Raw genomic sequence first — 22,560 nt, 5'->3', positions numbered from 1 at the left:
CTGCACACGGTGTATATGGCAAAGCTTACATGTGAGCTGCGGAAAACAGCTAGTGTCAGTCTACTGTGTCTGTGCCAGTGGTCTGAGGATATTCATAGTAGTGGCATAAATGTCTAAGATGGCAATAACCCTTTAAGTTGAAAAGATATGACAAGATGGATAACCTACAGAGGGTACTTCAAGATTGTACTGTGTTTCGTGATCAGGATGAGGGGACTGTTCATATCAGACACTGCCCTGACATTTCGACATCCATGAGAATAGACACTGTTGACAAAGCCAATGATGTGGTGGTGTATGATCAGTAAGGCTAGGTTCACATTTCCGTTGTTTTGCATCAGTCACATGCGTTGCTTGACGCTTGTGACTGATGCATTGTACAACGGATGACAAGAATTGGAATTCATTGTCATGATAAAGTGGATGCCGTTGTAAAATGAGAGAGAATGATCAGCTGATCGCTCTCAAAAGCCAGCGGCCGGGAGATCAGCTGATCGCTTACAGAAGCCGGCCGCCGGGCAATCAGCTTATCGTTCGGCCGCGGAGAGAGAGACATTCATTTGAATGATTAAACACAAGATTTGAGCATGCGCAGTGAAAACATAAGGATTCCGCTGCTCAAAAAACGTTACATGCTGTGTTCCTGCCGCCCGACGGTCAGTCGTTCCACGACTGATCAGTCGGGCGGCGGATGTAACGCAAGGGCATCAGTTGCAATCCGACGCTCATACAAGTCTATGGGAAACAACGGAATCTGCCAAACGGATTGCATTGTTTATCAGAGCGGCGGATTGTGACTGATCATAAACAACGGAAATGTGAACCTAGCCTAACTAGATACTGGGTCAGTTCCTATGACAATATTTAGTTCAGTCATTAAAATACACAAAAACGCTTACCACATATAGTGATCTCCTTGCTGTAGCTGCTTGTAACTCGCTTTATGTTTGGCAACAGTTTGAGATGTTTCCTTGTTTCGTGTAAAAGATGTAACACATAACGTGCATGGAGCTGCTACTAGGAAGAAGAGCGAGAGAGAATAAAACACGTTTTGGAAGCATGCATCTCTAGTTCTTTTACTGTACCTTTATTATTTCATGTAAGCCTAAAAGGCTAAACTACACTAAACGAAGGCCTATAATATCTATTTTTGCCATGAAGCTAGATATAGGCCCCACTTAAGATAGGTATCAGCCAAATTGTCTGGATGACCGCTACCTCTCCTGATTCCACCATACACACGAATGCTTAACTCAGCTGAGCATTACTGTGTCCTCTATAAGGCTCTCATTCAGAAGTCCATGAACTCATTATATTCTATCGTGTTGTTCTTGTTCACATGTCCTTGTTTTTTAACAGACAGTGTCCATCCAAAAATCACAAAGTCATGTCTGTTTTTATCCTGGTAATATTTCCAATAACTGACCCGCACATCCTACAAGTGTGTATAGGTGCCAGCTGAAAAAACGTAGCAAATACAAAATGGATACAGCTGCACACTACTGTAAATGCCATTAATGTATAAGGAAACTCTGGTACTGCTTTACTGCTATATGAAAAAATGAGATTTTTAGTTTATGAATTGGCCAATGCATGTAAGCCCGGAAACCAACGGCAAGGTAAATCTCAATATTCTGGGTACCTAACTAAAATGCCACTATCGAGGTTAAAAACATCCATCTCTGGGCAGCTAGACTAAAAAAATCTAACTTGAAATGCCACTATCTGGACTAACCTCCATGTCTGGGCAGCTAGGACTCCTGGTATAAGTATCATGAACACAGCCTGGTTTGTAAGGCGGAGTGCTCAGTCAGAAATATGTCACTAAAAATATTTTTTGAAAGGGGGTAAGAAGTTTGAGTACACAGTATGAGCAAGGAAAGTGGAGGGAATGTATACGGACACGGTATGGGGAGTGAGGGGGGAATATTTACGGACACAGTATGAGGAGCAAACAGGGGTAAGAAATTTGAGTACACAGTATGGGGAGCGAGGGTGAAATTTGAGGACACAGTATAGGACGTGAAGGGGAGAAATTTGAACACAAAGTATGGGAAGCAAGGGTGGAAGAAATTTGAGGAGTTAGAGGATAAATCTGAGTACACAGTATAGTATCGGGAGCGAGAGGGCGGGATGGGTTCGGACACAGTATGGGAATCAAGAGGGAATGAGTGCGGAGGAAGTGAGGAGACAGTATGGGATGAGAAAGGTGTGAGAGGGCACAGAATAAACAATGAGTAGTGTATGGGGGGGTCTAGAGAGGGGGGACAGTGTGAGGCCATAGCAAGGTGGGGCACAGTATGCCAAGGAGGGATTGTGTGATGAGGGGGTACAATATAGAGACTGGGCAGTATAGGGAGACAAAGTTTGAGATGGCAATGTGAATAAGGGGCTCTGTATGGAAAAGAAGGGCAATGTGGAGGCGATGTACATAAGATGGACCTTGTGGGGCCATGTTTTGTACAGGGAACACAATAAGGAGCAATTATTTATTCAGGGGCACAGCATATGACAGATATTTTTAATCAGGATCATTATAATTACACTGCTATTTTTAAAGGTATCATGGGATGTAATGCAAAAGACTGGAGAAGATGGAAGTCTGCAGAGGCGAGCTATGAAAGTGAAAACTCATCATGGAGTCTAAACAATATGAAGAAAACTTCTTCAAATTTCTCCCCCCCTTAACCTAATTACAATAAATCTTTGGTGTCTTCAGCTCCACTGGAGCACTTACCACACCAAATATCTGCTGCCTATTCGGCGCCAAGAAGTGACGTCAGCAGTGTGATCAGCTAACCTGATCACGTTGCTGATGTCGCTCTGACCCAGAAGTACCGGTGGTCAAGATTTCAATTGTACCTTTGTCTAAAAGATGCAAGTTCAATTGATCACTGGCAGTTATCATCTTGGTGATAGCAAAATGCAGCTGTCGGAGAGACACTTTGGACTGCCACATCAGGTGGCCCAACAGCACTCTCCTGTTGCTTGTGCCCGGGGCACATGGCCTGCCCAATCCTCTTCCTAGATAAGCCGCTGGTCAGATATATGTAGTATGGCTGACATTGCTTTAGCACACAATGTGTGGCTTTAAGTGTTTTGGGGGCATTGGGGATAGTGAGGTTGAAACTATGATGGGTAAAATGTGGTCTAAACTGAAAGGGACCAGGGGCCCTATGGCTGATTCTTTATTGTCAACTTTGTGCTAGGGTGTCTGAATTTGTTTTTTTGTTTATGGGGGATCTGAGGGTACTCCATCTTTTACTTCTGAAGGTGCACTAATAAGTCATCTAACATGCATCAAAAAAATTACTAAATAAGATGATCAAGTTATACTTACTTGATTCTGCTTGAAGGCTTCCACTAAGGCAGCTGCATGACTAGGCTTTAAAGGAAATGTCAGTTGTGGACCTGCGTAAGACACTGGCACCTCAATTGATTCATAGTCACAGTATTTCTCTAGCTCAGTGTCTTTTAGGTTTTCTTCCTCAGTGAACATACGGCATATAAAGTCCCCTTGCAAATGTTAAAGAATTACATGTTATGTATGAGCCATTTCTAGTTTAAAGTATTTATTTTAATTCATTCTGTTACTAGATCCCATATACTGTACATATATTATATGTATATATACTGTATATACACAAACACACACACACACACACACACACATAGTCAAAATTATAGGTACCTCTAGTTTAATGAAAGAAAGACCCACGATGGTTGCAGAAATAACTTGAATCTGACAAGTAATAATAAATAAAAAAAATCTTTGAAAATGAACAAATGAAAGTCAGACATTGCTGCTTTCCTGCTTCCACAGAAAGTTTAAAAAACAAAACTCATGAAATAGGCCTGGACAGAAATGATGGTACTATTAACTTAATATTTGGTTGCACAACCTTTTGAGGCAATCACTGCAATCAAACGATTCCTGTGACTGTCAATGAGACTTCTGCACCTCTCGACAGGTATTTTGGCCCACTCCTCAAGAGCAAACTGCTCCAGTTGTCTCGTGATTGAAGGTTCCCTTTTCCAAACGGCAAGTTTCAGCTCTTTCCAAACATGCTCAATAGGATTTAGGTCAGGGCTCATAGAAGGCCACTTCAGAGTAGTCCAATGTTTTCCTCTTAGCCATTCTTAGGTGTTTTTAGCTGTGTGTTTTGAGTCATTATCCTGTTGCAAGACCCATGACCTGCGACTGAGACCAAGCTTTCTGACACTGGGCAGCAAATTTCTCTCTGGAATCCCTTGATAATCTTGAGATTTCATTGTACCCTGCACAAATTCAAGACATCCTGTGCCAAATGCAAAAAAAAGCAGCCCAAAACATAACAGAGCCTCCTCCAGGTTTCACAGTCGGGAGAGTGTTCTTTTCTTGATATGCTTCATTTTTCAGTCTGTGAACATAGAGCTGATGTGCCTTGCCAAAAAGTTCCATTTTTGTTTCATCTGTCCATAGGACATTCTCCCAGAATCTTTGTGGCTTGTCAACATGTAGTTTGGCAAATTCCAGTCTGGCTTTTTTATGATTTTCTCTCAACAATGGAGTCCTCCCTGGTTGTCTCCCATGAAGTCAACATTAGTTGACAACAATAACATTAATGTTAAATCATCAAGCTGAATGTTTCCTTCTTTACTTCTTCTACGTTTCAGTTTACCCACTGTGTATGACCTAATCTAATGTATAATGTTCTTCTGTCAGCTCTACTGTCTTGTCAATTAAGTAATTAATGTTATTATTTAAGTTGTGCTGCTGTGATACCATAATTTCCCACGGGATCAATAAAGTGTATCGTATTGTATCTTAAGTCCACTTTGGTTCAAACAACGATGGATGGTGCGATCTGACACCAATGTTCCTTGAGCTTGAAGTTCACCTTCAATCTCTTTAGACGTTTTTCTGGACTCTTTTGTTACCATTTGTATTATCCATCTTTTTGATTTATCATTAATCTTCCTCCTGCGGCCACATCCGGGGAGGTTGGCTACAGTCCCATGGATCTTAAATTTCTGAATAATATGTGCAACTGTAGTCACAGGAACATCAAACTGCTTGGATATGGTTTTATAACCTTTACCTTTATGATCTTCTATAATTTTCTTTCTAATCTCCTGAGACAACTCTTTCCTTCACTTGCTCTGGTCAATGTTGTGTGTGGTACAGCTCAGTGAGTATCTGTAGCCCTATACACAGGTCCACTGACTGATTACAAGATTGTAGACACCTGTGATGCTAATTAGTGGACACACCTTGATTTAACATGTCTGTTTTGGGAAATGACCAGGGAGAGGTTGATGTGAGACTTGTGGACAGCCTCCCCACACCTGGTATTTTGGGGACTAACCAGGAAGCGATCGATGTGGGACTTGTGAACAGCCTCCCCACACCTGGTATTTTGGGGACTAACAAGGAAGCGATTGATGTGGAACTTGTGAACAGCCTCCCCATACCTGTCATTGTGGAGACTGACCAGAGCAAGGCTGATGTGGAGCTTATGAACAGCATCCCCACACCTGTTATTTTGGGGTCTGACCAGGAAGAGGTCCATATGGAGCTTATGGACAGACTCCCCACACCTGGTATTTTGGGAACTAACCAGGAGGAAGTTGATGTAGGGCTCATGGATAGTCTCCCCACTTCTGTTATTTCGGGGACTAACCAGGAGGAAATTGAAGTCGGGTTCATGGATGGCCCCACCAAGCCTGTTGTTTCGGATACCACCCAGAGGGAAGTGGAAGTGGGGCTTGTGGATTACCTGCTCACACCAGTCATTTTGGAGAATGACCTAGGACAAGGACTATCCAGCCAGTTGTTACCGCCATCACCTGCAGCCAAGCCAAACACCATCCTTGTGCAGGTGTTTCTACCAACCCATCCAAGGGGAACCCTCCTCCTCAATCTTCAGCCTCCTCCTCAGATCCAACGTATGTGAGTACCTCAGACCCAACTGTGGCCATTGACTGGGGGAAGATAGATCGTAAGGAATTCAGGGAAGCCCAACTCACGGACCCCACCTTAGTGCTTGTCTGCAATATAGCTGCTCAACCTGGGGGAGGTAATCAGGGGGAGGTGTACAAATGCAAGCCTCTGTTGCTGACCTCACCATTTAAAAGGACAATGTCGACAAGAGGAGAAGGGTGATCGGAAGCCCATCCTGTCTGTCTAATATTAAGAAGGGGGAGAAATGTAACGACATGGACTCTGAGTGCCTAGCATGGGTTAACGTTCTTAACATTCAGCCAGACATGAAGACACTTTGTTTATAGATGGGGGATAATCCCTCATTGTTCTACAAGACTCTTGGGAGTTTAGTATTGAAGTTTTGTTCACTCATGTAATTGTTTTGGCCACTGAAGGCCAGACACCCAGATAAATCAATTATGCGAACTTCCCATTGTATTACTAAGTGAATTGCTAGATGTGATGTAACTTACCTGTCTCACCCTTGTCTCTGGATATTTGAATATAGCTTGAAATTCATCCAATAAGAGAAGCAACCTTGTACAACCAATCCGATAAGGGCACAGTATATACTAAGGGAAGGCTATGGCTATAAAAGGGGACTTCTTGGAGTCACCAGTTAATGGATGTTGCATGATCCAGTCTAAGCTCTTAGGAGCTGGCTAGGGGATCAGAACCAGGATGCCTTGTGGACTCGGTCTAGGGATTTTGGCTCCGACTAGAGGATCACTTGGCTACATGTCTTCAATCTAGGGACTCCGATTCGATTGGAGACCATAACCACAGTCTAGGGATTTCGACTCTGGCTGCCAGGATTATATCATATCATCATACCAGAGACTACTTAAGGAAGAAACCCAGGTTGGGACAATTTGGTCACCTGGCTACAGACTTTGCTGTGCTCAGTAAGCTTCCTACGCTTGCCACTATTCTTTCCTCAGAGTAGCTGGCCCTGGAAACCCCGATGCACGAACAAACTAATCCCTGGTGAGCCAGCGGAAGGGTGAGACTCTGTTGCCTGTTACATTTGTGTGTTTTGCTGGTTATGTGCTATGTGCCGTTAATTGTTTGGGGATCCAATAAAGTCTTAATATTGTGATTCCCTCATCCTGTGTTGTCTGAGTAGTCTTCCGCCCACGGTTAAGGAGATCGGCCTTCAGTTGGGATGAGCTCTGGGTCATGCTGTCTTTCTAAAGGCGGCCGGGCCAGCGGACGAGAGCACCCACTGACCTTGTGTCTCCACACTATACTTTAATGTAGAGGTTTGGTAGAGATTCTGCAATTGAAATTACAACAGGTAGCCAATGAACAGGAGAGAAAATCTTTGCTGCTGTATTTCTGCATACAGCTAACTGTATGAAACAAACTGTGATGTATATTCTACCAATACAAAATATATATTCAATTTATATATAATGATTATCCTCTTTTAGTAAAATGAAATGAGATGTAAGGTAAAGGGGATGTTCACTACTTGGACAACTGCTTCTCATTTCTTCGTCCCTGTAAAAATAAATAAGCATATACTCATCTCCTACGCGGCTATGGTTCCAGCAATGTCTGAAGCGGCGATCCTGGTGCCCATGTGACCATTGTTATGAGACACGAGCCTCGCAACCAATCAGCACTGGCTTCCTTCTCCACGCCCTCCGGACGCTTGAAAAGGAAGTCAGAGCAGCGCTCACATCGTGCTCAAATGTCTGAAGGCAGGGAGACAGATAATAACAATGTCACATCGGCCACAGTAACATGGCTTTAGACATCGCTTGAAATGCGGCCGCACCATAGGTAAGTATAAGTTTATTTTTTTAACTGGGGCAAACAACGGTAATGAGAATGGGTTGTCCAAGTACTGGAGAACCCCTTTAAAGGGGACCTGTCAGCCGGATGTTCGATTCCTAACTAAAGGCATGAGTGTAAAGCCCTTGTAAATGACACGCCCAGCCCAGGGCCGGGAGTACTCGGAACTGGGCAGGACTGGTCCGGGGACGTCTGCGGTGACGGGGTCCGGCTCCGTGACCCTAGCGGTGTCTTTATAATAAAGGAGGATGATGATGGGAGTTGTATCTTTAAAGATTGTTAAATTTCGTGACGCCACCTGTGGTTTTTGCGGCTATGTGAGCCGCCGCTGTGCTGTGGGTTTCCCAGGGCAGGTGATGAGGGCACAGCTGAGGTGTTTTACTCCCCACAGGTAGTAGTGAGTGAGTGAGCAGTGAGGCCCCGAGATAACTGTTGATTAAATGAAAGGTCTATGAGGGCAGGCTGTGACGCAGGAGGAATGGAGACGACACCGTGGCTTTGAAATAACAGTCTTTACTCACTGTACCGATTCTCAGTTTACAACCAGATTAGTACACCACGGTATGCTGGGATCCTCAGTGATGGGCAACCACGGATCCCGAATAAGTCCGAAGCCAGTACCGGTTCTTCATATTGTTTTTCCTGGTTCTTCATTTTGTTTTCCCTTTCCTGGCCGTCTCTCTGCGCTGACTTGCTCCCTCCTGTCCTGCACCTCCACACACAGTGCACTGAGCTAGGGGCCACGGACCAGCAATGGGACTTCTGCCTGCCTGGCTCCCTCTGGGGACCTTCAAAGGGATTTCTGCCTACCTTGCTCCCTGGTCCTCTGTGGCCCCCTTCCAGTGGATTTGTGTGCTGCTTGTGGCCCAAAGGTGCATACAGCCACCCTGGCCTCCGATGTTACTAGGAAGTCCTGAAGTGTCGTCCTAGCCTAGGGACCAGGACCCCGTTTGTGACCAATCCCTTCACTTTGAGCTACTGTCTGGTAAACGTGACTATAGGGGTATATGACACACTTCCCCTAAGTCACTGGGATACTTTCTTCCTTCTCCTCAGAGCAGAGCAGGACCCCTAGGGCCCTCACCCCTAGTCGGTCTTCTCCTTCCCCCTGACTGACTCTCCTAAACGCCAATTTTTAAAACTTAGCTCTGCCCCTTTTACCTCAGACAGCTCACCCACTAAGCTCCACCCACTAAGCTCCACCCCCTGGATGGATCTAGCTACAGTGCATGGGGCTTAAGTGCCATAATCAGACTACTGGTCGCTAAGCATTAATGGGACTTGCCCCGGTCCTGATCTAATGTGTGAGCTAATAATTGGGTGTCTGTGAGTTTTTGGTGCGTGAACCAGCAGATGGCCTCTTTTTTACCCTGGATCGGGCACCACACCTCTGACTGAGGTGCAGTACCTCTGTGGCGATGGCAGCGTCAGGGGCACCACACTATGTTTATTATATTCATACTTTGCTTGTAGTATATACTTTGGGCATTTATAAGAAATCCATCCTTGAAATTTTATTCTCAATTGCAGTGCAGCGGGCACTACACTATCAGCTTAGCTGTGCTCTCTTCCTTTTCACTGACATCGCCGACTTCCGGACTTTGATTGAGAGGTCACTATTTTATCAGAAGAATCATGTTCTGTGCCCGTGCGCTGTGACTTCAGTATGTATGTAGCAGAGCCAGTATTGTCGTGGGACCTCGTGTGGGTTACTTCAGAACTGGGTGTTTGGGGCTAATAAATTGGAGAAACAGGGTGGGTTTTTTTGTATTTTGTTTCAAATAAATATAAACTTTTTGGTGTTTCTGTTTATTTCTTTTCACTTACAGTATTAGTAATGGGTTGGGGTCTCATAGACATCTCTCATTACTAATCTAGGGCTTAGTGGCAATTGTGATTAACCCCTTATATTACCACTATTGCCACTGCTCCAGAGCAATTAGGATGAGCCAGATAAAGTGACGGGGTTGTAGCATGGATGTGACAATTCTGGGCTGCTGCAGGCTGCTATTTTTAGGCTGTGGTCCAATAACCATGGGCCGCCCCAGCCTGAGAATACCAGCTCCGAGATGTCAGTTGTCATGGCTGGGTATCAAAATTGGCAGGATCACACGCAGTTTTTTCAAATGATTTATTTAAATAATTTAAAAAAAAAGCAGCATGGGGTCCCTCTTATTTTGATACACAGCCAAGATAAGCACATGGCTGGGGGTTGCAGCCTGTAGCCATATGCTTTATCTGTGCTGGGTATCTTAATATGGGTGGAACTTACGCCAATTTTTTAATTTGTATATTTTTACACCACTATAGAATCGCAGACAGCATGTGTCATTCCAAGCAATCATGCACGCTGTCACACAGGACTGCAGCCAGTGGGCTGGGGAAGCAGTGAATATGTACAAGTGTAATGAGTGGCCCCGGAAGTAGTGTTACAGCTGCTTGGGAGACTCTGTAAGTATAACGCTCCTGCTCTAAGCCCCTTAGCCTTTCTACCACCATTTTAAAGCACAATATTTGAGTCCCTATAGACTTATATGGGGATCGGTGTCAGGGCAAATATTCGGGATTATTTCCTGTCCCAAACCAGGTTGTTGAGGTTTTTTTAAATCTGGTTGGTTGGTTCCAAATATCTGTGGATTTGCCCATCTCTAATAATAAGCATTAAAGGGTGCAATACTAATGCTTTTAGATGGGTGGGGGGGGGGGGCAAATATCCCGCTTACAGGTCCTCTTTAACTTCACTACAAACGTGTCTTTTCTTTATAGATCACGTTATTTGTATGCTTTCAGACTATCAATTTCTCTATGGTTCATAGATCATCAAGATACACTAAAGTTATTATCCAGCATGAGTCATTGTTCCAGGATTAGTTAATATGCCACATCGGTTTGTATTGTGAAGTTAGTTGTATATAATATATACAGTATATATATTTTGGAAAACTGAAGATATACTTACTTTCCTTGCTGTTTGGAGCAAAGTGATCCATTAGGAAATTGAAAAAATCATAAAGCTGCAAACAAACAAACACATCTAATTTGGCAGCTGATGAGAATATCAGATGAAGTACATTTAGCAGGGACATGTGATAGTGGTGGGTTGACTTAAAAGTTTCCTGTCAGCACAAAATCACTCTTCAAACCAAGGACAGCCACTATAGCTTCCCACCTACTTGTTTTCCACTTACACTTCCCACCTACTTGTTTTAAACTTAGAGCTGCCCTTTCCAGGCTCATCTAATGGATTGATGTAAAACAAGTAAGTGAGAAGGTGCACTTAATGGCCACGTCAATGGAGCCCTAAACAATACTTAGTTTGAATATTGTGATTTTGCGCTGAAAGACTTGCTAATTCATCTTTTTTTTTAAATTCTTTATTTTAAAGACCGACTCGAGAACATACAAAATAACAACTGCTCCACAAAGAGCAGAATAACAGATTTCCAATATTTAACATTGACATGGAGCCCACCCTTCCGCTCCCCTGTACATATCCAGTTACTGCAACTGCTCGAGTCAGGCCCAATTTAATCCTTTTATGAACCAACCCAACAAGGATAGAATACAGAACATAGAAAGAGAGAGCAAAGCCCGAAAAGAATTTAGAACAGGATAAGAGAAAGAGGTAGAAAGGGGAATAGGGGGGAGGGGAGAATAGGAGAAGATAGGGGACAAAGAAGTGAGAGGAAGGGAAAGCGAGAGAAGAGAAAAAAAAAAAAAAAAAAGGGGAGGGGGGGGAGAGTGTTCCTCCAGAGCCTAGAGTAATCTGGCGTATTCCGCCGAGTAAGTGAACTCCAACCATGGGAACCAGGTCCTACGAAAATCTTCCTGACTGTCATTGAGAGAGGATGTCAGGTCCTCCATGTGCCTTAGGTCATTAACCCTTGAAACCCACTGTGCCAGTGTGGGGGGGTAGAAGACTGGCGGCCATTACCAGAAATCTAAGCAAAGAGCGCTTGTATCTATGAGCCGGGAGTTCCGAAAGCTGTAAGATAAACAGTTCCGGACCCAATGTCTCAACCGTGCCGGTCACCAGTCTAATTACCTCCCTCACTCCTGACCAAAACCGTTGCAAGGAAGGGCAGGACCAAAAGATGTGCACGTAATCACCCTCCCCCGAGCCACACCTCCAGCAAACGGGGTCGACTGAGGGGAATATCCTATGAAGTCTGGTCGGGACTCTATACCACCTAGTCAGCAGTTTGAAGTTGGCCTCCAACATTCTGGAACTGATTGAGGTTTTATGTGCCAACATTAGGACGTTGTTTCGTTGCGTGTCTGATAGAGCCGTCCCAAGGTCCCTCTCCCACTGCCGCAAATAGACCGGGGTGGGCAAATCTCCCGGGTCTGATAGCAAATTGTATGCCAGGGAAAGTGAGTGCCGCAGGGCCCCCTCTCCCAAGCACAATTTTTCGAATCTTGTGAGAGGCCCAGCATACCGGGCGAAGCAGGGAAGGGAGCTCAAGAAATGCCTCAACTGCATGGCCCTCCATCTCCCCAGGGGGTCCGGAGGCAGGAGACCACATATATCCGAAAGAGATAGCCAGTCACCCTCCCCTCCCATCTGGTAAGCTCTGAATCTGCCCCCCTGTACCCAGCTCCGAAAAACTGGGTCCGAGAGGCCAGGACGGAAATCCGGATCTCCTATAATTGGTGACATGGGGGAAGGCAACGGCAGGAGGAGGCGCCGAACCTCTCCCCTCGAACAGCATTCCAGAGTAGCGCCAATGGTGGGGTGAGATCTCAAAGAAGCCGGGAAAAAGCTCCCGACCCAAGGCATGGCCGGTAAATGTACCTCCGAGAAGCTCTGTTCCAGGGCGACCCATGGTTTCATCCTAGAGTGACGGCACCAATCCAGAACCCTAACCATATGTGGGGCCCAGTAATATTTTTTCATATCAGGTATTCCCAGCCCTCCTCTACACTTAGGTCTGCACAGTAGGGAACGGGAAAGTCTCGCCGGCTTATTCGCCCAGATAAATTTAGTATATAGTGAGGCCAATTCCTTGAAAAAAGAGCTCGGGATCTTAATTGGCAGGGCCTGGAAGAGGTAAAGAAGTCGTGGTAATATGTTCATCTTCAATATTGCACATCTCCCAAACCATGTGAAAAGACCCCTCGCCCAATTTGCGCAGTCTGTTCTAATGGACTGCAGGAGAGGGAGACAGTTCAGCTTATATAGTTGGCTATTGTCCGCTGCCAGCTGGACCCCCAGGTACCTCAGAGAGTGATTAGCCCACTTAAACCCGAACGCAGATTGTAGCGAAGTAACATGATCTTGGGGGAGAGATACATTCATAGCCTCCGATTTTGACATGTTAATTCTAAAATTAGAAAGAGAGGAGTATGTTTCCAGCTCTCTCAGTAAATTGGGCAGGGAGACCCGAGGGTTGGTAATAAAGAAAAGTAAATCGTCCGCGTACGCCGCGATTTTGTAGGTGGAACCCGCAACTATAGGGCCGGAAATGTCAATGTTACCTCTAATTCGGCTAAGCAGGGGTTCCAGGGTCAGGATAAAGATCAGGGGTGAGAGGGGGCATCCCTGCCTTGTGCCGTTAAGAATGGAAAATCTATCTGAAAGGAGACCGTTCACCCTGACCGCGGCAGAGGGGTTACTATACAGAGGGCATATCCACCTGAGCATCATCCTCCCCAACCCCACCTCCCGCAGAACCTCCTCCATGAATATCCAATTGACTCTGTCGAACGCTTTTTCTGCGTCGGTCGACAAGAGCATCAGGGGCAACCCTTCCGAATTAGCCCTGTGGATTAAGTTCAGCGCCTTAGTGGTGTTGTCCCTCGCTTCCCTTCCCATCATGAACCCAGCCTGGTCCGGGTGGACAATCCCCCCCAGCAATGGAGAGAGTCTCTCTGATAATATTCTGGTGAAGAGCTTCAAGTCTGTGTTGAGGAGGGAGATGGGTCGGTAACTAGAACAAGAGGTAGGGTCTTTACCCTCTTTAGGGATGACTACTATATTAGCGGCCAGAGAGTCTCTCGGCAAGTGGACTTTTTCGGAGAGTGAGATATTGTTAAAGGCCGAGAGAAATGGGGGGAGCAGCATGGAGCCCATCTTTTTGTAGTAAAGCAGGGGGAAGCCATCCGGGCCAGGGGCCTTACCAGTGGGGGAATTTTTAATTGCAGCCCAGTACTCCTCCTCTGAGATGGGTCTTTCCAGGGCGTCCGCATCCTCCGGTTTAAGGTGTTTCAAACCGGAGTTAGAAATGTACTTCTGGATACGCTGCCGTAGTTCCGTCCTGGCCCTCTCCGACCGCCCCCCATCTATTGAGTAGAGAGAGGAGTAAAAGTCTTTAAAGGCGGAGGCAATGTCTTTCGGAAGAGTGGCCCACCTGTCGCCAGAAATGTGCACTCTAGGAACATAGCCCCTCACCCTCTGGGTCCGGAGGGCTCTAGCCAGGGTCCTGCCACTTTTATTGCCATATTCATAGAAATGCCGCCTGCACTTAGCTAGCACTCCCTTGGCCTTTTGATATAACAGGGACCTGAGTTCCTCCCTCTTCCTGGCCAGATTGGCGCCCACGTTCCCTCCCAGAGACCCCTTATGTACTGCTTCCAACTCCCTTATGTCTGCTAGGAGAGATGTAACCTCAGCTTCCCGTTCCCTTTTCAGACGGGCCCCATGTTTGATGAATAATCCCCTCACAACACATTTGTGAGCTTCCCACACAATGTTGGGGGACATCCCCTCCCCCCCACTACAGTCAAAGTATTCCGTCAAGGCCTCCCTTATTTCTTGCATTGTCACCGGCTCATTGAGTAGCGAGGTGTTCAATATCCACTGACCCCGCCTCCCGATGGGACATTCAAGGGACAGAGTGACCGTGATCAGAGCGTGATCAGAGAAAGATATGCACTCAATTGAAGCATCCACCAGAGAGTGTAGGTCCCCATGTTTAATAAAAAAGAGGTCCAACCTAGAATAGCAGTCGTGCGCTGCAGAATAAAATGAAAAGTCTTTGTCTGATGGGTGCAGCAATCGCCAAGTGTCTATCAGTTGGTGGTCATGTAGTCCCCATCTCATCCGGCGCAGCGTCATGTGTGGCATACCAGACACCCCTTTTGAACTGTCCCTCAACGGTTCCAACACTACGTTAAAGTCACCCCCGAGAACCAGAGTGCCCTCCGAGAATTCCTCTATCTTCTCAAGGTACCGCAGCAAGGTGGGACATTGGCCCGCATTAGGCAAGTATACTGCCACGAATGTGAATATCTGAGTAGCAATGCGTCCCTTGAGCATCATAAGCCTACCCTGGTCGTCTGTCTGAGAGTCCAACAATTCCCAAGGGAGCGTACTGGACATGAGGATGCTCGTGCCCCTAGATCTAGGATCAGGGGAGGGTGAGTGGTGCACAATGGGGTACCTTCTGTCCGAGAGTCTGTAAGGTTTAGCTTCACAGTAATGTGTCTCTTGGAGGAAGGCTACCTGGATTCGGTTTTTCCAAAGAAGGTTCAGCAGGATAGACCGTTTCTCCGGGCTATGAAGGCCCTTGACATTCAGTGAGCCCACCCGCAGTTCGGCCTGCCTCTGTTTCGCCATTCTCTGTCGCGAGACCCTAGAGGAATAAACCAAGAAAGAAGAGGGGAAGGGGGAAAAAAAAAAAAAAAGAGAGAGAGGGAAAGCTGGTAAAAAGAGAGGAGGGGAAGAAAAAGTATTGACAAGGAAGGAAGTAGCTGAGACCCTTTAGCAGGGGGAAGAGAGAGAGGCAAGAAGTTCAGAGGAGAGAACAAGAAAGTGGAAAAGCAGCAGGACTGCCGCTCGCAGTACCAGGGACCAGCCCAGGGACTACTAAGGAAAAGATAGGGACAAGAACTGACATGCTGCCAGAGCGCAGACCCGCACCCCTCTTATTAGCACTAAATGACCCCTCTCCCCGACGGAGAGGAAGGGTCAGCCGATTAACCACCCACACACCCCACCACCCAGGATGAACGCGGTAAAGAAAAACATCCCCCCCCACCCCCGATCCTAAACTAGACATTGCCATAGAAATAGAATTTTCAAAAACTTAAGACAATAAACTATGTCCAGAAAAAACTAGCCCAAGGCCAGGACTCCTGCTTAGGGGTCGTAGAGACGAAAGAGAGCCTCCCAGCTCCCAGTTCTTTGACTCCGTCTCCCATCGAAAGCACCTCCGTCTCACATCTTGGACCACTCCTTCCTCCCAGCAGCACCCGGTACATGCCATGCCCCTCAAGGATCACCGCTTTGAGTAGAACGGGTGCCTCCCTTCCTCCTCCGCAGCCCCGGGGGTGCCTGGGGTTCCCACTCCAACCAGTCCAGAATTGAGCAGTCTGGTATTCCCAGGAAGGCAAAAAGATTCGGAAGCTCTGAGTGCCTCCTCAGCAAAAACACGGAGTCCCCCTTGCGTACTATCAAATGGAAGGGATGGCCCCATCTATATGAGGCGTTTATTTCTTTGATGCCAAGCAGGAGAGGATGAAGCAGGCGTCTCATATATAGTGTGCGGCTGGAGACATCAGGAAATAACTTCACCATGGCCCCATCCATCTCCACCGGTCCGTATGACCAAGCTCCCTGTAGGATCCTTTCTCTGTCTCCATAATAATGCAAACGACAAAGTACATCTCTAGAGGAGGGGACAGATCTAGGGCCCGGCCTTGCGACTCTGTGAATTCTGTCAAAGAGGTAGGTAGCCTCCGAGGGGCGATCAGTGACCTGGTTGAAGATGTTTAAGACTTTAGTACGCAGGAGTTCCTGGGGCCAGTCCTCCGGTATACCCTTCAGTCTGATATTATTTCTTCTGCCTCTGTTCTCTTGGTCATCCAAAAGCAGGGCAAGGTCTCTGATGCGGGCATTGGATGACTCACAGTCTCTCTCAATCCTCTCCATTCTGCTCTCCAGGGACTCCTGAGCCTGCTCTGTGGCCTCAATTCTGTCCTCTAGTACCACCATTTCCTCCCTCAGGGCAGACAGCGCCATCTGCTGGGAGGATTCAATTCTAGCCACAACGTCCTCCAGATCTTTCTTGCTGGGGAGGGCCAAAATAAGCTCTCTCAGGGCTTGTATGTCCCCCTGTGGGGGGCCAGCGTGCATGTTGTTTAATATAGCCTGAGGCTCCGTGTGCCCCGGGGGCGGGGGGGTCCCCTGTGTGCAGAGCATGGCAGGTATACCCGGGTCTGGTGATCCCCCCAGGGCCCCCTCACTATCCACAGCAGCGTGCTGTGAGGCAGGCTGAGCAGCTTCCCCCCTCCTCCAGTCCTCTGTACCTGGGCCCGCTCCGTCCAGTGCCACCGCCGACTCTGTCATCCGTTTCTCTCCACCGCTGATCCCCTGCACTGCTTCACAGGCTGTGGGAGAGTGCCGAGCGGCACCTGGGGAATCCCCCGCTGGAGGACGCCACGCGCCCGCCGGCGCCATCTTGCTCCGGACCGCCTGCGGAGGTTCAGAGCCCGGCGCCGTCAGGAACTTTGTGAGGCTCCCCTGGGGTCTCTGACTCGTCACCGGGGAGGCAGAAGCGGGCGCTACCCCCGGTCTCTTCTTGGGGGTCATCCTGGGTAAGTGGGGGCTGCAGGATATAGTAAAATTAGGCTGTGGGCGCAGGAGCTCTGGAATCCAGCGTCCTCACGCTTCCATGTCAGGACACGCCCCCCTGCTAATTCATCTTTAATAGCTGTTGGCTCTCTCTTCTCACTCAACATATATACATGAATACTAAAATGACTAACTGCAGAACTGTGCACTATGAGGACTCGTAGCGGTGAGTATGCAAAAAATAGTTACTTTTTAAATTGGTGACGCACTTTGCACACTACGACATCGCAAGCCGATGCTTGCGATGCCGAGTGCGATAGTCCCCGCCCCCGTCGCAGCTGCGATATCATGGTGATAGCTGGCGTAGCAAACATTATCGCTACGCCAGCTTCACATGCACTCACCTGCCCTGCGATGTCGCTCTGGCCGGCGACCCGCCTCCTTATTAAGGGGGCGGGTCGTGCGGCGTCATAGCGACGTCACATGGCAGGCGGCCAATAGAAGTGGAGGGGCGGAGATGAGCGGGACGTAAACATCCTGCCCACCTCCTTCCTTCCGCATAGCTGGCGTGAGCCGCAGGACGCAGGTAGGAGATGTTCCTCGCTCCTGCGGCTTCACACACAGCGATGTGTGATGCCGCTGGAACGAGGAACAACATCGTAACATCGGTCATTTCCAAATTATGGAACTGACTGACGCTACACCGATGAAACGATTACGACGATTTTGCGCTCGTTAATCGTATCAAAAAGGCTTTACACGCTACAATATCGCCTGCGACGCCGGATGTGCGTCACTTTCAATTTGACCCCACCGACATCGCACCTGCGATGTCGTAGTGTGCAAAGTGCCCCTTAGTTCATCAGCTGTATATATGTATATGTACAGCAAGTGAAAGAAGTATTGAACACCAATTTTCAAAGTATATTACTAAAGCTGCTATTGACATGATTTTCTTACCAGATGTCGGCAACAACCCATCCAATCCACACAGGCAAAATCAAAATCAAACCGCAGATGTCCTTAATTTTGGTGTTGTGTAACAATGAGAAATGACATAGGGAAAAAGTATTGAACACACTTGACAAAATTTATTAAATACTTCATGCAAAAATCTTTTTTGAGCATGACAGCTTCAAAACTCCTGCAAGGAGAAACTAGTCACATGCATTAGTCAGGTGTGATTTTGGTCCATTCTTCCACACAAACACAATTCAATCTTGAAGGTTTTGTGGGTTCCTTCAATAAACTTTGAGCTTTAGCTCCTTCCATAAATTTTATTTTCGATTCAGGTCAAGTTATTGTTTGGGCTATTCTAGCAGCTTTATTTTCTTTCTCTGAAATCAATTGAGAGTTTCCTTGGCTGTGTGTTTGGGATCATTGTCTTGCTGAAAAGTTGTTGTCATTGGCAGCAGATTCTTATCAAGAATGTCTTGGTACATTTGTCCATTGATCCTTTTGTCAATAATATGAAGTTTGCCAGTGTTGTATGCTGGAAAAATAGCCTCAACACCATGATGTAAACACTTCCACACTTCACTGTTGTTATGGTGTTAATGGATTCCAAACATGGTGTGTATTACGTCATCCAAAGAGTTCAATTTTGGTCTCATCTGACCAGACTATATTCCCATAGTATTTCACAGGCTTGTCTAAATACTGTTCAGGAAACTTTAAATGAACATGTTTTTGTTCAGCAATGGAGTACTTGTGCATACAGGCCATGGAGGTTGAGTCTTCTTTGAAACAATTGTACCTACTGATTCCAGGTCTTTCTGTAGCTCTCCACAGGTGGTCCTTGGCTCTTGGACAACACTTATGATAATTATTTTCACTCCTGTCTGAAGTCTTTCGGGGAGCGGCTGGTCGTGGCTGGTTCATTGTTAAATTATGTGCTTTCCACTTCTGGATTATGGCCCCAACAGTGCTCATAGGAACCTTCAGTACTTTAGAAATTCTGTAACCAATGCTATCAGTATGTTCTGCAACAGTAAGGTTGCGAAGGTCTTGAGACAGCTCACTCGTTTTACCCATCATGAGATGTTTCTTGTGTGGAACCTTGTTAATGAAACACCTTTTAATAAGCCATTAGTTGAACCAGATGATATTACTTTTCAATAAATGGCAGGATTGCTTAATAATTCTGGATAGATTTCAGCTGGTGTCATGACTTTACATGGCTTTTTTGCTCTTCTCTTTCTGTAAATGTTCAGTACTTTTTCCCTGTGTAATTTTTCATAATTACACATCACTTAATTTATGGACATCTATGGTTTGATTTCTTTGCCTGTGTTACCAAACTCTAAGTGAGAATTTCATGTCAAGCACCTTTAGAGATATATTTAGTTAGAAAATTGGTAATGTATTCAATACTTACTTCACTTGCTATATATAAAAATATCTCCAGTATTCAGAATTGACTGTCCTACAATATTAGTTCTTAAGCCTTATGGAGATCACTTTTATTACATTTTTATTACAACTCCCCCATTTCGCCATTCTTTGCATCTAGACATTACACAGTGGCCTCCAGGAGAATTTATGTATGAAGAACCATTTCCCAAGTTTAACTAATAAAATTGAGAAAAGGTGTCATAACAATTAAATACAAGCTAAATCAAACTACAGATAGTCTTCAGTAATCCGGGCTCCGAAATGTGTTCTTAACAAGATTAAGTTCTACTAAATAAATCATACCTGTAAATCTAGGTCATCACAGCATTAATTGGATGTAAGAAGTAAATGTTTACACTGATTAGAAAGGAAATATAAATGAACTAAAAGTGATAGCTTTCTAATAAAGATAATTTACAATGTTCTGAAAATATTACCTTAATTTGGTCCTGCTCTCCAGTGTATTCTATTGATTGAAAGATGCTCCAAGTGCACCTCCTCCTCACTTCCAATTGCGCAACATAGCGCCGGTACCAGCGTTGTATTAACACTGCTGATTTGAAAGCTGTAGAAAGAAATACTATAAAACTAGTAATAGATACCATTACTTAAAGGGGTCATCGTTCTACCTATATTTTGTTTCTACCTTTTTTCTCATTTGCAATTTTGGTTTATTCCTTAGACAAGCAGAAAACCAACAATAAAAAACAATGTTTTCTAATTAATGTTAATCAGGCTTGGTTTAGAAGGACATAGTAAAGGTGCCGCAACACCTGGATCTCCTTTTCTTCTATTGTATGCCTTTCTTACATCACTTTAAAACTCCATGATAATCTAAGTTTGGCTAAGTATGACCATGCGGGATATTATACAGATCCTCATAAATAGCCATATTACATCTATGTAAATCTAGTGATCTAAATGAACTCTGTACTATCAATTACAAATATTCTTATATTCATTCCTTTTAATGGATTATTAAAATATTTTTAATATATTTTGTTATTATGTTTCCATACATAAAACTCAGTCACAGTAAAAGAAAATATTATACACCATTCAAAAATATATTGTGTTATATATTGCATTAATTTTACTGCCTTTCATTGCAGTAAATGGAGTGATAATGGTATCACGCTAAGATTTTGTTTGTCTTGTCCTTTGAAACATATTGGGCAGTGGTGACTGGAATGTTTTGGTGAATTCTACTACCGCTTAAAACTCAAAATGGGCTTGTTTACATGTCAAATTTCTACATTTTGATGGGATTTTTTTACATAAAGTAAAAACTATCAGATAAGATTAAGTCTAGAAATGTCAATATGCACTGAAATATCTCACACTCCCAATCACTTGTGGAGCATTTGTATTTCCTATTTCAAACTATAGCTTTGATACACATTCTCAACCTTTAAGGGGTTTATCATCTCCCCAGAGTTTAGGTTCCGAAATAAAATCACTGCCGGACCCATCTGATCCCCCCATTTATCCTCACTGAGGCTGTAATCGAATGGTTGAGCATGGTGTTGTATGATAACTCATTTTATTTGTAAAGTTTTTGGCATATGTACAGTACTCAAATAACCTTATCTGTTCCAGAGGCACGAATGGGGTGGTATCAATTATTCTCCACCATGGTGCTCCACTCATTGCTAAGTGTGAAAGGCCAGGAAATTTAGAACCTCGTTTTCATGATCATGGAGGGCCTAGTGCTGGTATCCTTTATATAGGTAATTGTTTTGCCAAGTATTTAAAGGGATCGAATATGTCTTTAAAGAAGGCGATTAATTTTATTATAATGATTAAACGATTACAGAAAATAGGAAATAGTGTGATATTGCGTACAATTTTGCATAATAGAGATCACAACTTTAAAGTACATACATTACACACTACATAAGAAGAAACTTCACCAGGAGCTACACGCATCATCTGCCCAGGAACATTAGCTGTGAGAAGCAAAACAGCAAAGACAGAGAAACTCCTGGGATCCACACTGTGGTGTCATGGGCGTCCCCTCCACAGGTTAACAGGCTTCTGACTTCGCTGTAATCTTCACCAGTCTATATCTCACATGAAAACAAATTGCTTGTGTAATCAAATGTTACACAAACTCTTATAGTTTCCATTTGTCCAATTTAGTATCCCTCTTCTGAGTGGCCAACTCTTCAGATGTCAGTCTACTGGATAAATATGTCACCGGATGAGCCATGCCAAAGGCTCCTGGTTTCAGATGTTTTACCATACTATAAACACGGGCACATTCTCAGTAAACATTGATAAGAAAACTATGTGATACTGAGTGATCTATAACTTCAGGTGTCTGAGAAACTTACAGAAAAAGAAGCTAATATGAATTATAACTGTTGCAGGCTATTATCTTAAAGGGAACCTGTCACCAGAATTTTCGCTATTAAACTAAAAGAATCCCCTTCTGCAGCTCATGGGCTGCATTCTAGAAAGGTTCATCTTGCTACTGGCCCCCCTTTCAGACCTAAATAACTACTTTATAAAATATTACCTTTTGGTATGGTAATGAGGTTTGCTGGCCATGGGGGCGGGCTGTATTTCGTCCGTTATTCCCCCTCCTACCGCTGTTCCCCCAGTGTTCATTTACATAGATGAGGCCGCTGTCTACATCTTCCACAGTGCTCTTGAAGTCTCGCGTATGCGCAGTGGCACTATCTGGACTGAGCGCTGTTTTCAAATCGTGAGCGCCGGTGATGTTATTGCGCAGGCGCGAGATTATGGGCTGCGCTGTGAATGTGATCACCAGTGTCATCCAAGTACCCACCCATAATCTCATGCCCGCGCTTTTACCTCTGCCTCTACTGTTATGCGCTTAATGGTAGAGGCAGAGGTAAAAGCGTGGGCACGAGCAATGCCC

The 22,560-nt window shown here is 45.2% G+C and overlaps 1 protein-coding gene across 1 annotated transcript in view; it reads right to left on the bottom strand.

Moving 5' to 3' along the window:
• PPEF2 (protein phosphatase with EF-hand domain 2) overlaps positions 1-20,171 on the bottom strand; it is an 80,904-nt gene extending 60,733 nt beyond the window's left edge. Inside the window, exons 1-4 of the mRNA XM_075337468.1 lie at positions 20,111-20,171; positions 10,725-10,779; positions 3,341-3,516; positions 900-1,014 (exon numbers count right to left, since the gene is read on the bottom strand). Coding sequence (XP_075193583.1) covers positions 900-1,014; positions 3,341-3,516; positions 10,725-10,755 — 322 coding nt within the window. The 5' untranslated portion in view covers positions 10,756-10,779; positions 20,111-20,171. The remainder of the gene's footprint in view (positions 1-899; positions 1,015-3,340; positions 3,517-10,724; positions 10,780-20,110) is intronic.
• Positions 20,172-22,560: the final 2,389 nt, after the last annotated feature.

This window comes from Anomaloglossus baeobatrachus, chromosome 1, assembly GCF_048569485.1.
Source record: "Anomaloglossus baeobatrachus isolate aAnoBae1 chromosome 1, aAnoBae1.hap1, whole genome shotgun sequence".
Classification (NCBI taxonomy): domain Eukaryota; kingdom Metazoa; phylum Chordata; class Amphibia; order Anura; family Aromobatidae; genus Anomaloglossus; species Anomaloglossus baeobatrachus.
Note: the sequence above shows the minus strand (reverse complement) of the source record. Positions and strands in the feature narration are given on the sequence as shown.